Consider the following 16,396-nt stretch of genomic DNA (forward strand, 5'->3'; position numbering starts at 1 on the left):
CTCAGAAGCTAGAATATGCATATTATTGTTCAGGTTTGGATAGAAAACACTCTGAATTTTCTAAAACTGTTTGAATGGTGTCTGTGAGTATAACAGAACTCCTATGGCAGGCAAAAACCTGACAAGGTTTCAAGCAGGAAGTACCCTGTCTGACAAGGAGTCGTGCGTCTTGCATCTTTTTATTGAAAAGTGAGGATCTTAGCTGTAACGTGACAATTCCCAGGGCTCCAATAGGCTCTCAGAGCCCGCGAAAAACCTGAAGGTTTACGAGGGGGCCTCAGGCTGAAACACATTATCGCCTTTGGTAAGTGGCGGATCAGAGGACCTTTGAATGATGCGCGTGCATGAGTCGCTTCTGAGGAGAAATTTTATTCGGCTGTTTAGGCTCAATGCATACTCCCGGTCGGAATATTATCACTAATCTACGAGTTGAATGGCATAAAAATTGGTTTTAAACAGCGGTTGACATGCTTCGAAGTACGGTAATGGAATATTTAGACATTTTTGACACGCCAATGCGCCATGCGCGAGACCGTGAAGAAGCATTCTAGAACTCACAAACAAAACGTCGCTGTTTGGATATAACGATGGATTATTTGGGACCAAACCAACATTTGTTATTGAAGTAGAAGTCCTGGCAGTGTATTCTGATGAAGAACAAGCAAGGTAAGAACATTTTTCTTATAGGAAATGTGATTTTGGTGGAAGCTGACCTGGGTGGGTATCTAAATAGCTAGCCCTGTAATGCCGGGCTATGTACTTAGATTATTGCAAAATGTGCTTCATCCGAAAAGCTATTTTAAAATCGGACATATCGAGTGCATAGAGGAGTAATGTATCTATAATTCTTAAAATAATTGTTATGCTTTTTGTGAACGTTTATCGTGAGTAATTTAGCAAACTGTTAGTAAATTCTCCGGAAGTTTGCGGGGGTTATGCTTTTTCTGAACGTCACATGCTAATGCAAAAAGCTGTTTTTTGATATAAATATGAACTTGATTGAACAGACATGCATGTATTGTATAACACAATATCCTAGGTGTGTCATCTGATGAAGATCATCAAAGGTTAGTGCTGCATTTAGCTGTGGTTTGGGTTTATGTGACATGATATGCTAGCTTGAAAAATGGCTGTATGATTTTTTCTGGCTGGGCACTCTGCTGACATAATCTAATGTTTTGCTTTCGTTGTAAAGCCTTTTTGAAATCGGACAGTGGGGTTAGATTAACGAGATTCTTGTCTTTAAATAGCTGTAAAATAGTCATATGTTTGAGAAATTGAAGTAATAGTATTTCTAACGATTCAAAAATCGCGCCACTGGAATTTCAGTAGCTGTTACGTAGGTGGGACGAAATCGTCCCACATACCCGAGAGAGGTTAATAGTCCCCAGCTACAATAAATGCAGCCTCAGGATATGTGGTTTCCAGTTTGCATAAAGTCGAGGTTTCGGCTTGAGGTGGGATGGAAACGGACGTGGCGATGACGGAGGATAATTCTCTTGGGAGATAATATGGTTGGCAATTAATTGTGATGTATTCTAGGTCGGGTGAACAAAATGACTTGAGTTCCTGTATGTTCCTAAAATTACACCATGAGTCATTAATCATGAAACAAGCCCTTTTGCTTCCCCGAGAGATATTTATTCCTGTCTGTGCGATGTACTGAGAATCCTGCTGGCTTTACTGACTCCGACAGAGTCATGTTTCCGTGAAACAAAGTATGTTACAGGCCCCAATGTCTCTCTGGAAAGAAATCCTTGCTCTAAGCTCATCAACTTTCTTAACCAAAGACTGAACATTGGCGAGTAATATACTCGGAAGCGGTGGGTGGTGTGTCCGCCTCCTAAGTCGAAACAGCAGGCCACCTCGAATGCCTCTTCTCCGCCGGTGACGTTTTGGGTCGGCCTCTGGAATAAATTAAATTGCTCTGGGGAGAGTGAACAAAGGATCTGCTCCAGGGAAGTCATTTCCTGGTCGTAATGTTGCTAGTTTTGCTGAGTTACCGCCACTCTAATATCCAATAGTTCTTCGCGGCTGTATGTAATGACACAAAACATTTCCTGAACTAATAATGTAAAAAATAGTACACAAAGAAACAAAATACTGCAAAGTTTTTTAATAAGAGCTAGTTGTGATTCTTCCATCTGTCGTCATCTTTTTTTTATTTGATTATTTTAATTGAATATTCGAAACATACAATATACTTGCAGTGAAGCCGCTCAACAACTACATCATACCAGTCATCCAACAGATTCCCATTCAGAGCGACACACAGAAGCATCCAGGGTGAATTACCTGCTCAAGGGCATGTTGACCGATCTACCACCAGGCCAAAAAACGTGATCCCGAACCCTCCAAGATCCCCCCACAGTCCCCCAATAGCTGTCCCTCAACCATTCGAGACCCCTCCCACAGTCCCCCAAAGGATGAAAAATAAAAAATACATTTAATTCCATTCACCATCCCCAAGAACCCCCCAATGCACCAACAACCAAGAGAATGAAAGAGAAAAAAGGAAGACAGAAGAAAACAGCAAAAAACTATGCAAATATAAAACAAAGGACATCAAGGACAACTAAAATTATAACAGCAATTCCAACTGTATATGTTTGTGTGCATGTCTGGCACTATTACATCTATGTGTGTGTTCTTATATGTGTTTATTTGAATGAGAGTGTGTGTATATGCATGTGTACAAACACCTGCACGGCATCAGCCTCAGCAAACCGGCATTCGTTGGAAAAACACTGCCACTTAGTGTCATTCTAATGTACTTTTTATTATGTTTTATCTGGACTTTTTTAAATTTATTTTTTTACTTGTTTCTTTGACCATCATTCTATGTCTCACACAGCAACTCCACTCCCACTTGTCTCCAGTTCCACATACCAACCCTCAGCTCATCCCATCTATCTCTGTTGGCCACCCGCTTCGGGTGTATACGCAACACTAATCTTTCAACTATGCTGTGATGTTTAACGTACAATTTCAATCTATTTAATCGAATAGATTCCACAGATTGCGAGTTGAAGATAAATACTTTTACTAAAAGCTTTAGTATGTTAGTAATTGACTGACCAGATCTCCTAACAGTACTATTTCTAGGGTCAATTTTAGATCAATGCTATGAATTTTCAGCCATTCCTGAGACCAGAAACAGGCTACCTAAGGGCAATACCAAAATAAATGGTCAATTGATTCTGTATCCTCACAACAAAATCTGCAGAGCTTCGATGATTTTGTTGGTAGCAAGACTTCTATATAATCATTTCTGCTGAAAAGCACAAAGTCTTGAATCTTGCGTTGTTCTATATAACTCATACACCCTGTACCATGGAATAGGTACATCAAAAATCTCTTCCCAACTATTTTGCAATCTGTATGGCACAGTTGTCAACATCCTGGTCCTCAAATGAAACTGGTATACTTTCCTATTTATGCTATTTTTATTCCTCCGCAAGGTTTGATCCTTTATGTTGGGCAGACAGACCAGTTCCCTACCTCCTCCCGCTGTCACCTGCTTCCTCCATTTTTGGGGTAATGCTGTAAACAATTGGTTGTACTCTTGGATTGAGCAGACCTTTCCTTACAATTCTGATAACTCCATGAAGGACATAACTATACCATTCCAATTTACAATAACATTTCAGAACAAAATATCCTTTTCAAACATCTTTCCCATAAATACAGATATTTTATCAACCCGCACATGAGTTCATCCATAATATGTGTTGTAATATTTGTTATATCTTTTCAGGTGGATGAAATTGAAATTGTAGCCAGCTCTGCAATGCTCGTTTGAAAAAGAGAGATACCTTGAAAAAAGTATAATTTTCAATTCATTGAAAATGAGACATGGCAATCTGCACAGACAAAAAAAATATGGGGCGAGGGGTCAGTATTTTCACGTTCGGATAAAAAATGTACTCGATTTTAACTGGTTACTACTCCTGCCCAGTAACTAGAATATGCATATAATTATTGGATTTGGATAGAAAAGACGCTAAAGTTGCTAAAACTGTTTGAATGGTGTCTGTGAGTATAACAGAACTCATATGGCAGGCCAAAACCTGAGAAGATTCCATGCAGGAAGCGCCCTTATATGCATATTCTTGTTTCTGGGCAGTAGTAATAACCAGATTAAATCGGGTACGTTTTTTATCCGGCCGTGCAAATACTGCCCCCTACCCTAGAGAGGTTAAGAGTTAAGGTCCGCAGTTCTTTGGAGAACCTTGCGGTTCTTAGCACTGAAAATAGCCCCAGAAAGGTTTGTCCAAGAACCCCATAGGTGGGGTTCATCAAGGATCCTCCTTAGCTGGGAGGGCGAGGGGGTTGCAGGAACCTACCAGCCCAACAAACATTTCGATTTGAATGGACAGTATGCTTAACTGAAAAATTGAAAGATCAAGGTGAGGTTTGTCCCTTGTATGATCTAAATATAGTTTAATACCATCTATTTTCCTATGTGTTCATCTTAAATAGAGAATGGACACAATTCAATGGAAAATCATGAGGTAAGATAAGGTTAGCTGTATTGCGTGCATTAGACAGAACTGCTCACTTGTGTACAGGTATAAAGACATGAGAGGCATGTCTATTGGTATGTTATTCAGATCACATTTACCATCCTTCAACTCAAATATCACGTAGGTCTCCACGTTATGGACAAGGTATGAAAAATATTAGCAAAAGTTCGGTCACCCAAAAAAAAAATCAAGGTATGAATTCTGTCATGTGATTGTTAATCTGTATATTAAAAATGCTCAGACTTTGACCTCCCTACACCGCTGAATATAACAGGAATCCTGTTCTGCAGTGCACAGTGAGCATTCTGGCTATGATAGAGAACAGCAACACCCCAGATATCAAATGTTGGACTTGCATGTCACCTCAGGATTTTATTTTCTCTTCAAGGATCACTTAAAGGGGTTCCCCCTAGTTACAATTTGAAGAAACCCTAAAGGATACTCCAGGAACCTGTGCCTGAGTGGCACAGCGGTCAAAGGCACTGCATCTCAGTGTAAGAGGAGTCACTACAGTACCTGGTTCATCTCCAGGCTGTAGCACATTCAGCCGTGATTCGGAGTCCTATAGGGCGGCGCACAATTGGCGTAGCGCCGTCCAGAGTAGGTCGTCATGGTAAACAAGTGGACTTGCCCAGGTGAATAAAAACCACCTCTTTTTAGAGTGGTGACAAAGGACAGGCATAATGCTTAATGACCTTCTCAGTTCTTTAACACACATTTATAGTCAAAAGAACTTCATGACAGGTTAAACATGTCTTTTCAACCATATTGCAGCATTCCACATGTCCTGGTGGTGCAGTCAAGCATGGCACTTGCCAGGGTTGTGGGTTTGAGTCCCACAGGGGACCAGTAAGAAAAAGTACTAACTACAACGTATCATTCATGTTCAATAACTCATGAGACAAAATAGTGTACACATTTTATTGGCTGCAAACAAATGCTCAACATTTGTGTAGTAACTGAAACGTCATTTAGCAGCAAAGTATTTGATGTTACCATGACGTATTAAGGATGCAGACACTATGGAATAGCATTGCTGCTTTTAATGTATCGTATGGCGAAGTGGCAGGAGTCTCAGGGAGCACACCGAGGGCAAGCTCCTTCCACATAAAGCATTGTCCCAGCGCTTTTGATCTGAAGACGAAACGGAAATATTCAGCTGTACACACACACAGTAGCAAAGTCTACATGAGATTCATTTGTTAAATGAACTGGGAATAAAGTTTAATTTGATGACTGGATGACACTGGGCTTACTGTACCTCCAAAGTTGATATGAATACAGGCCTCTCTGGCACCAGCATCATCAGGCCTTCCTTTAGCCCAGTTCTGGTGATCAAAGTCAGAGCCATCGCTCCAGAACCACCGCCTGTCCTGAGGGGGGAAAGTGGGGTTTCAGAATACAAACTAAATGTAGTCCTTCCTCTACCACCTGAAACAACAGTTAAAGCTACCACTACTTCAAAAGCCTCCGACTGGGACTGTTGCTTGTGTAAAGAACAACGTGGAGCCTAATCCTCACATCTGCAATCATCCCAATGCATTTCAAAGACTATACACATGTTCACAAGCAGACTGTCTGGAATATATTACTTTGATCACCTATATACACACGCCACTAGAACCATTTTACATGTGTATAAAAGCCTCCTACTGAAGCTGACAGTCAAATACATTCAAGTAATTTGGTAGATTCTCTGATCGAGAATGACTTACAGGATCAGTTAGGTTAACGGCTAGGCTACCTGTCACCTGGGTACTCTTGATATTTTACTAGGAACCCATCACAGTAGCTGTTAAAAAGCAGCAGCTACTCTTCTTGGGGTCCACACAAAATAACATTACACAACTCAGACAGAACTACATAAACAAATGATAGGTAGCCTACATGCCACACCTCAAGTTTATTTTTTAATCCATGTTTGCTCTTCACTTGAGCAATATGAGATGGAACGTAGTTCCTTGCAGTAATGGATCTATATAACACTGTGCTTAATGGTCCCACCTTCACAGAATAAAATCCACCAATCCAGGTAGGAGGGAAACCAACAGTGTTGACCAAGACCAACGCCTGTAGAAACTGATCCTCCTCGGAGCTGTGCACAGATACCAGGTTTGCACCAAGGTACTTCACAACGTTGGGTACAGACACCAGTTTATCACCAAGGGACACGCAGTGCCGCTAGAGAAGAAAGTATTTGTTTAACTAGGCAAGTCAATTAAGAAAATGATGTACAATGACAGCCAAGCAGTAGATGGGATCAAAGACATTTCATGTATTAGTCATCCAGCCTTGCTGAGAATTTGTCTTCTGGACTCTCAACCAAATATTGACCATGACAACTAATTCCCTTTTAAAACATTCTCTTAAAGATATTAGTTTAACTCCGTCTTAAGCCACATCCTGTGGGTTCCAGTACACAGGAGGCACGACTACACATTAAAAACGTATAGAAAATTCCCATCTTAAAGGGATGTTCAGTATTTAACATCAGTCATGTGTTGCCATTTAAGAAAGTATTACCGTTAAGGTAATGTAAAGGAGCTAATTTCAACTACACTTCCTCTTCAAATTCACAGTAGACGGTAAGGGTGATACCTCTGCTTCAGGCCAGCTCCTTGTAGTCTTTACAAACATTAAGCAGCGTGATCCATATTTGGTCCAACCGGAAGGACACAAGTCTTCTTCTTGAATTGAATCTGTAAGGAGAAGTTACATGTGGCTTTAAACACCAGTGTACAAATCACAGGTACAATATTATTTGAAGATCAGTCAGTCACCTATGTTACAAGAAAAATAAGTGGACTCTTACTTGCATCTCCTAGAGCAAAGGCAGCACTGAGAATCAGAAGACTGGTCAACATGGTCATGGAGTCTCCTGAGAGAAACAAAGAGTGAAGCCATCAAAACCACAGATTCAACTCCACATACGGTAGATTAGAACGGGAATATATCTGCTCTCCTAAAATGCCAACCTATTCCTTCAGCAGGGCTGAGGAGAACTTCTGGGCAGGTATTTCTCTCCACTCATACAGGAGTAATACAGGCCTAGTTCCCAACTGTAGAAATGCCCTGCAGCTTTGGCTATTGACAAATCTGTCAGAATGCAGGCATTATGGTTGAACCATATTCAGTTCTGGATATTTTATTGTCCAACAAAAAATAAAAGCATAATATTAAAGGCTGGCAGGTAAGGCTTAGTGGCTTGTAACACCAGTAGGTAAGGTGAAATGGCCATCAGGAAAGGCTGTGATAACATGTGGTGCTGGATGGAATACACCACATTAACATACGACTGACCAGTAAGTTACACCACAGCCCAATATTAGACCTATTAATTAATGAAGCAAGGTCTAAGGACATTCCATAGCAACAGCTTGCTAGACAACATGGTTCAATGAGGTACCTGCTAGCAGCATGGGTCCCACTTCTGAAGAGCCAGCCATAATACACTTGATGGTTCTGATAAGTCACCATTTACAGCACTGATCAATAACTAAATCTAATTTATACACTACCAACCCAAATATGGCTGCCAATGTTGTGTTCTGGCTTTGCACGTCCATGTTTTTTCAGTATGGCCCAACATGGTGCCCATATGGTTAGGTGGATTAGCTAGAGAGCTGAGCAAAACATGGAATCCATGTTTGATTTGGGGAGGGGGGGGTGAAAGTAAATTAGCATTTCATAGTTTCTTGTTCACGGAGACAGTGCAAAAGGCAACCAACCAGAACAGTCTACCAGATTGTTAATGTAAGACACATTCTGCTAGCAGGTACCATTATTGGACCTTGTCTCATAAGCTGTAACAATTCCCTTACAGTTAAATTAAAGGTCTAATACTGGGTTAGCAACACCATATAAATGTTTCAAAAGCAGGAACTTACTTTAGCCAACCAACAACAGGACCAGTAAAGGAACTGGGACACTACAAATCCTGAACAAACCCAGGTAGAACAAGCTGCTAATATACAAAGGAATGGAAGAGTAATTGGTGATTAGCAGAGTGAGTTCAGGTGTGGTGAGTTAGCAGGAGAGGGGCGTGTCCAGAGGGTAATTGGGAGTTTGTGGAATAAGCATTATCCTTCAAAACAAGTACACTACATTGTCCAGAGCAACATATTCACTATGGGCTCTGGTCAAAAGTAGTGCACTTCATAGGGAATAGAGGGCTATTTGGGATACATTCACATACAGTATTAGATGAACAGTTGTTGAAATCTCACTTTCTGAAATCCTTGAATTCTAACTCTTCCTTTGGCTGAAACTGAGTTCTACCTCTCCCTCCTCTCTATTTTATGGACAGATCCAGTCAGACCCCTCCCTCTCGAGTTTTGTGAGGAGGTTGGTGGAGCCGACGGAATCAAAAGTGTCGTTTGAAGTTGAAAGCAAGTTGAGTACAGTTTGCGAAAAAGATGAATGGAGAACAGTGAAGTCCAAGAATGGAACAAAGGGTTTCAAATTGTTGTGGAAAATGAGTCTGATTAATCGTTGTTTGTTGGAGTACGTGATGTCATCACGTATCTATAAAGCTTCAATCCTTTAATTATAAAAGCAAAGTGTTTTATTTTGACATTTCTTAAGCCCACTGCATGCAATTTTTTTTATAATCAAACAAACACTTTTACAAAACACAGGGCTGAAACCCATTCAAAAGAGCGAAGAGTACCTTGAATAAATACACGGGACGAGACTCGTAATCATCTATGCACAATGCAAGCGGCACGAACGCCAACACAACAAGGCACAGGTACTCACACGACCAACTACCAATGGACATTGGAACAATACATCGATTGAGAACAAAGGGCACACTTATACATTTATTAATCAGGGGAGAATATGGGGAACAGGTGTGGGTAATGACACAGTTCAGTTCCTAGAGGCCGGTGACGTAGACCTCCGAAACTGGTGCACGGAAAGAGCAACAGTACCGGAGGGATCCGTGACAAAGGTTAAGGAAACCCTGTGTTAGCTACAAAAATGATGCAACTGCTAAGGCAGCATTTTCTCAACTCGTTCCTGGTGATCCCAGGTATCATCTCTTCAACCACATACAATAGATTCTCCTAGCACACAGGAACATGGATGCTTCCCAAAAGGCTTCTTATCCCCTATGTAGTGCACTACTTTGGACCAGGACCCAGAGTGAACTAAATAGAGAATAGCTCAGGGCCACAAAGGTAATATGGACCCTTGTCTAAAGTAGCTCACTACATAGGGAATGGGAGGTCAGTTGGGACGCAGACAGGGACAGTATTAGATGAACAGATGTTGAAATCTCACCTTCTGAAGTCTTCAGTTGTAGCTTCACTTCTTCAGAGATCTTCAAAGGTCTTCAAAGGTCTTCACTGGGTCTCTCTCTCTCTGTCCTGCCTGCGAGTTGAGTTCTACCTCTCCCTCCTCTCCTTTTTAAGGACCCGTCCAGTCAGACCCCTCCCTCTATTTTTCTCAATCTATCTCTCATCCTTCAAACCTCCGCATACGTTCTGTGCAGCCCAAAACCTGCTAGACATGTCCGATATCTACCTGTTTGACAGGGTTGGGGTCAATTCAAAGTGAAGTTATTCAACTTTTGTAACACATTCATGTGTTGCATATTGGGTCACAATATGGTTATGAAGATACTTAATTCTACCTAATTGAAGCTGAGGAAGATGTAGTCTGAAGTGCATTATAATGTCTTGGAAACACAATGACATTTCAGAATGAGATAAATAATGAGCAGGAAAACCTTTGTCATCATTGTGATGTCAGCAGATAGACTTTAGATGCAGCATAACGTTAACTATAAGCTCTGGAATGTTACATTCATTTTAATTAACTGCCAACCCTGCTGTCTGTCTTATTGACCTTTTGCCCCAGAATGTTGGGCAACTGATCGTAGAGCTCCAATGAATAGCAACTGTCGTCAAGTCCAACACCTTGGACAAGCTCATGTTTAAAACACATGAAATCCATTGAGATGATTACAAAAAGGTAGAGTTTTCATTGAAAAACAAATAGTTTCAAATGGCTAAATATTTCAACAGCGCACCAGGGATACTTGCTACTGTGATTCCTGAAATGCAGAGTCTGTTGGGTATTTTTTCAAATACGAAATGATTATTTTGTTTGCTGGCTCAGCTGGTTAGCGAGCTCTGTTTCATTGACAACCCAATGTTGCTGATGGCCAGCTATCTATCCTGTTAAAATAACTTGTTTTGTTAGCTAGGTAATGTTAGCTAGGTCATGTTAGCTAGGTAAGTTAGCCATGCTATGAACAAAAGTCTCATCTGCTGTCGACATAAGGATTCCATTTGAGAGCACTAGCTAGTTAGCTCCAAAAGTGGTTGGTAACTTTTGGCTGCATGCTGACAGTGCATTCAGAGCCATTCATTTATATAAATCGACGTGTATTTTTTCCAGAGTTTCCTGGTCTTTGCATTAACAAGATATTAATTTCCAGCATCTTTCAGACCGTTGAAAAAAAAAGAAAAGAAAAGATGACCGGCACAGCCTGCCCCACCGCTCCCAATGATTCTCAGCTAGCGGTGGCTAATGTTAGCAGACGTTTGTAATACGGTTTTACATAATCGTAGTGCAAAAGTATTGTGCAAGAAATACCACAATCTCAGTGTGATTTAATTTAAAACAGTCTGCAAGATGAGAGGTGATAGATCAATGTCTTAAGGCTAAAGTATTGGAAGAGAGATATGCCGTAGGACCAGCAGCATTCCTTTGTGAGGAGGAGAGAAGGTGGGAGAAGGTGAATAGCTAGCGTGCCTTTTCTTTGTGAGGGTCAAGCCTCTCTTTCACCAAACCTTGTCATCAAGGTGACTTTCTGTATTTCTGGAAGAACACGACAATGGAATAGATGGATGAGTTGTGTCCCAAATAGAACCCTGTTCCCTATATAGTGGACTAGCTGTGACCCTATAGGCCCTGGTTAAAAGCAGTGTACTATGTAGGGAATATCTTGCAATAGGATTATTGTGAAAGATGGTTCCTCTTGTACCCCTGTAGCAAAATATGTTGTCTTAAAAGGTTAATTTAAAGGGATGTTCAGTATTTCACATCAGTCATGTGTTGCCGTTTAAGAAAGTATCACCTTTAAGGTAATGTAAAGGAGCTAATTTCAACTGCACTGTCCCTCCAAATTCACAGTAGATGGTAAGGGCGAAACCTCTGCTTCAGGCCAGCTCCTATTCTACATTAAAAATACAGAATGAGTCAAGAAAAGTGGACTCTTACTTGCATCTCCTAGAGCAAAGGCAGCACTGAGAATCAGAAGCCTTGTTCCCAACTGTAGAAATGCCCTGCAGCTTTGGCTATTTCCAAATCTGTCAGAATGCAGGCATTATGGTTGAACCATATTCAATTCTGGGTATTTTATTGTCCAACAAAAAATAAAAGCATAATATTAAAGGCTGGCAGGTAAGGCTTAGTGGCTTGTAACACCAGTAGGTAAGGTGAAATGGCCATCAGGAAAGGCTGTGATAACATGTGGTGCTGGATGGAATACACCACATTAACATACGACTGACCAGTAAGCTACACCACAGCCCAATATTAGACCTATTAATTAATGAAGCAAGGTCTAAGGACATTCCATAGCAACAGCTTGCTAGACATGGTTAACCTCTCTAGGGTAGTGGGCAGCATTCGGAATTCTGGATGAAAAGCGTGCCCAAATTAAACTGCCTGCTACTCTGTCCCAGAATGTAGGATATGCATATTATTAGTAGATTTGGATAGAAAACACTGACGTTTCTAAAACTGTTTGAATGATGTCTGTGAGTATAACAGAACTCATATGGCAGGCAAAAACCTGAGAAAAAACCCCACCAGGAAATGAAAATCTGTTGGCTGTATTTTGTTCAAGTTCTTGGCTTTCTGACACACAGTGAGTTATGGTTCATTTTGCACTTCCTAAGGCTTCCACTAGATGTCAAGTCTTTAGAAAGTTATTTGAGGATTTTGCAGCAAACACAGACCGAAGGAGAAAATGGCCCTAAAGATTGATGCTATACAATGTTTGACCGAACGTAACTAGTACTTTTTAAAAAACTTTTCATCGTGAAGGTTTCCTCACGCACCCTACATTTTGAGTAGCCTACTGAACACGCAAACGACATGGAGTTATTTGGACATAAATTATTAACTTTATCGAACAAAACATTTGTGGACCTGGGATGCCTTGAAGTGCCTTCTGATGAAGAAGGTAAGTGAATATTTCTTATGCTATTTATGCATTTAGACGTCTCCAAAATGGCGGGTATCTGTAATTGCCTGCTGTTTTTTTCTGAGCGCAGTGCTCAGATTATTGCAAAGTGTGCTCTCCCTGTAAAGTTATTTGGAAATCTGTCAAAGCGATTGCATTCAGGAGATGTTAAATGAGGTACCTGCTGGCAGCATGGGTCCCACCTCTGAAGATCCATCCTTAATACGCTAGATGGTTCTGGTAAGTCACCAGTTACAGCACTGAGCTGTGATCAATAACTCGTGTTGTGAGGGGGGTTAGCAAGACAGCTGAGCACAACATGGAATGAATCCGTTTGAATTTGAGGGAGGGGGGGTAAAAAAAACCCGCTTTTCATAGTTTCTTGTTCACTGAGACTCAGTGCAAAGGGCAACCGAGCAGAACAGTCTACAGGATTATAGATGTAAGAGACATTCTGCTAGCAGGTACCATCATTGGACCATGTCTCATCTCACAAGCTGTAACAAGTCCCTTACAGTTAAATTAAAGGTCTAATACTGGGCTAGCAACACCATAATGCTACACAAGCTAGGATGAACAGGATATTATGCCACAATGCAGGAAATTAAAACCCTTTAAATGTTTCAATAGCAGGAAGGTACTTTAGCCAACCAACAACAGAACCAATAAAGGAACTGGGACACCACAAATGCAGAACAAACCCAGGTAGAACAAGCTGCTTTTATACCCAAGGAATGGAAGAGGAATTGGTGATTAGCAGAGTGAGTTCAGGTGTGGTGAGTTAGCAGGAGAGGGGCGTGTCCAGAGGGTAATTGGGAGTTTGTGGAATTAGCATTAGCCTTTAAAACAAGTGCACTACATTTGTCCAGGGCAACATATTCACTATGGGCTCTGGTCAAAAGTAGTGCATTTCATAGGGAATAGAGGGCTATTTGGGATACAATCACATGTCAGTATTCTGCCATGGTCAGTGAAGAGCCCGGGTCTCAATCCTATTGAGCACGTCTGGGACCTGTTGGATCGGAGGGTGAGGGCTAGGGCCGTTCCCACCAGAAATGTCGGGAATCTTGCAAGTGCTTTGGTGGAAGAGTGGGGTAATATCTCACAGCAAGAACAAGCAAATCTGGTGCAGTCCATGAGGAGGAGATGCACTGCATTTCTTAATGCAGCTGGTGGCCACACCAGATACTGACTGTTTCTTTTGATTTTGACCCCCACTCCCCCTTTGTTCAGGGACACATTATTCCATTTCTGCTAGTCACATGTCTGTGGAACTTGTTCCGTTTATGTCTCTGTTGTTGAATCTTATGTTCATACAAATATTTACACACGTTGAGTTTGCTGAAAATAAACGCATTTGACAGTGAGAGGATGTTTCTTTTTTTGCTGAGTTTATATGTAACATGTTTTTAACCTGTTAGGGCTAGGGGGCAGTATTTACACCGCCGGATAAAAAACGTACCCGATTTAATCTGGTTACACTCCTACCCAGTAACTAGAATATGCATATACTTATTAGATATGGATATAAAACACCCTAAAGTTTCTAAAACTGTTTGAATGGTGTCTGTGAGTATAACAGAACTCATATGGCTGGCAAAAACCTGAGAGATTCCTTTACAGGAAGTGGCCTGTCTGACCATTTATTGGCTTTCTTTGACATCTCTTTCAAAAACAAAGGATCTCTGCGGTAACGTGACACTTCCCACGGCTCCCATAGGCTCTCAGAGCCCGGGAAAAAACAGAATGTCGTCATTCCAGCCCCAAGCTGAAGCACATTATCGCCTTTGTCAAGTGGCCGATCAGAGGACAAAGGGCTTAGGCTCGTGCACTGGCCGCCCCCGTCTTTCTTTTTTTCCCTCTATTTACCGAAACGCAGATTCCCGGACGGAATATTATCGCTTTTTTACGAGATAAATTGCATAAAAATTGATTAAACAGCGGTTGACATGCTTCGAAGTACGATAATGGAATATTTACAATTTTTTTGTCACAAAATGCGCCATGCTCGTAACCCTGATTTACCATTTCGGATAGTGTCTAGAACGCACGAACAAAACGCCGCTGTTTGGATATAACGATGGATTATTTGGGACCAAACCAACATTTGTTATTGAAGTAGAAGTCCTGGGAGTGCATTCTGACGAAGAACAGCAAAGGTAATAACATTTTTGTTATAGTAAATCTGATTTTGGTGAAGGCTAAACTTGGTGGGTGTCTAAATAGCTAGCCCTGTGATGCCGGGCTATGTACTTAGAATATTGCAAAATGTGCTTTCACCAAAAAGCTATTTTAAAATCGGGCATATCGAGTGCATAGAGGAGTTCTGTATCTATAATTCTTAAAATAATTGTTATGCTTTTTGTGAACGTTTATCGTGAGTAATTTAGTAAATTGTTAGTAAATTCATCGGAAGTTTGCGGGGGGTATGCTAGTTCTGAACGTCACATGCTAATGTAAAAAGCTGGTTTTTGATATAAATATGAACTTCATTGAACAAAACATGCATGTATTGTATAACATAATGTCCTAGGTGTGTCATCTGATGAAGATCATCAGAGGTTAGTGCTGCATTTAGCTGTCTTCTGGGTTTTTGTGACATTATATGCTAGCTTGAAAAATGGGTGTCTGATTATTTCTGGCTGGGTACTCTGCTGACATAATCTAATGTTTTGCTTTCGTTGTAAAGCCTTTTTGAAATCGGACAGTGTGGTTAGATTAACGAGAGTCTTGTCTTTAAATAGCTGTAAAATAGTCATATGTTTGAGAAATTGAAGTAATAGCATTTCTAAGGTATTTGAATAACCCGCCACAGGATTCAACTGGCTGTTGAGTGGGATGAGTTGTGTCCCAAAGAGGTTAACATGTCCATTTCTGGTAGGTTACTGTTGGTGTGTGACCACTACTGGACAGAAGATCCAGTGTACTAATACTCTACCAAGATCAACTGTTTCACCAAAGTACACACACTCACTCATTCACTAAATGTTCATTCTTTACAGCAGATTCTGAATGCTGTTTCTGTCTGCAATTGTAGATGTGAGCGTAGATGAAAACCGTTGGAACGAAGATGTTGAAAAGACTGACAGTTGTCTTTACTGTACTACAGGAACTGATTCACGTTCCATTAAAATAAATGAAGAAATCCAGAGATTAAACTGTCCATTTTATCACGACCGTCGTAGATAGTGGACCAAAGCGCAGCGGGTTGAGTGCTCATTTTTACGTTTTATTACAAAAAACCACAAACATTTTACAAAACAAGAAACCGTATGGACAAACAGGATTGCAGGCTAAACACAAAGCTATGCAACCACAACTACCAACAATACCCCATTCTAAATTACCCCTATACATAGGACCTTCAATCAGAGGCAATGAGGAACAGCTGCCTCCAATTGAAGATCAAATCCAAACTGCACATAGAACTATATCACCTAGATCTAACCTACACACAACCCGACAACACCGAAACACTCTAAACCAATACCCTCTCTACTTAGACACATAAACCACCAAACCCCTAAACACTCTAAACAAATACCCTCTACATAAACACATAATCTAATAAACCCCTAAACACTCTAAACAAAAACCCTCTACATAAACACATAATCTAATAAACCCCTAAACACTCTAAACAAGTACCCTCTACATAAACACATAA

The 16,396-nt window shown here is 40.8% G+C and overlaps 1 protein-coding gene across 3 annotated transcripts; it reads right to left on the minus strand.

Moving 5' to 3' along the window:
- Positions 1-5,433: 5,433 nt before the first annotated feature.
- Positions 5,434-13,408, minus strand: LOC115194820 (ladderlectin-like). Of its 3 annotated transcripts, none has more exons than XM_029754735.1 (6): positions 13,371-13,408; positions 7,339-7,404; positions 7,125-7,225; positions 6,531-6,707; positions 5,788-5,899; positions 5,434-5,660 (listed from the first exon to the last, which is right to left on the minus strand). In XM_029754735.1, the coding sequence occupies exons 2-6, from the start codon at positions 7,394-7,396 to the stop codon at positions 5,569-5,571; spliced, it is 540 nt and encodes a 179-aa protein (XP_029610595.1). In that variant the 5' UTR covers positions 7,397-7,404; positions 13,371-13,408; the 3' UTR covers positions 5,434-5,568. The 3 variants fall into 3 exon arrangements, with proteins under 3 accessions (XP_029610595.1, XP_029610594.1, XP_029610593.1); XM_029754734.1 differs by lacking the exon at positions 13,371-13,408 and adding an exon at positions 9,813-9,914; XM_029754733.1 differs by lacking the exon at positions 13,371-13,408 and adding an exon at positions 8,414-8,499.
- Between the last annotated feature and the right edge of the window lie 2,988 nt (positions 13,409-16,396).

The sequence above is a fragment of the Salmo trutta genome, chromosome 5 (genome assembly GCF_901001165.1).
Source record: "Salmo trutta chromosome 5, fSalTru1.1, whole genome shotgun sequence".
NCBI classification, from domain to species: Eukaryota; Metazoa; Chordata; class Actinopteri; order Salmoniformes; family Salmonidae; genus Salmo; species Salmo trutta.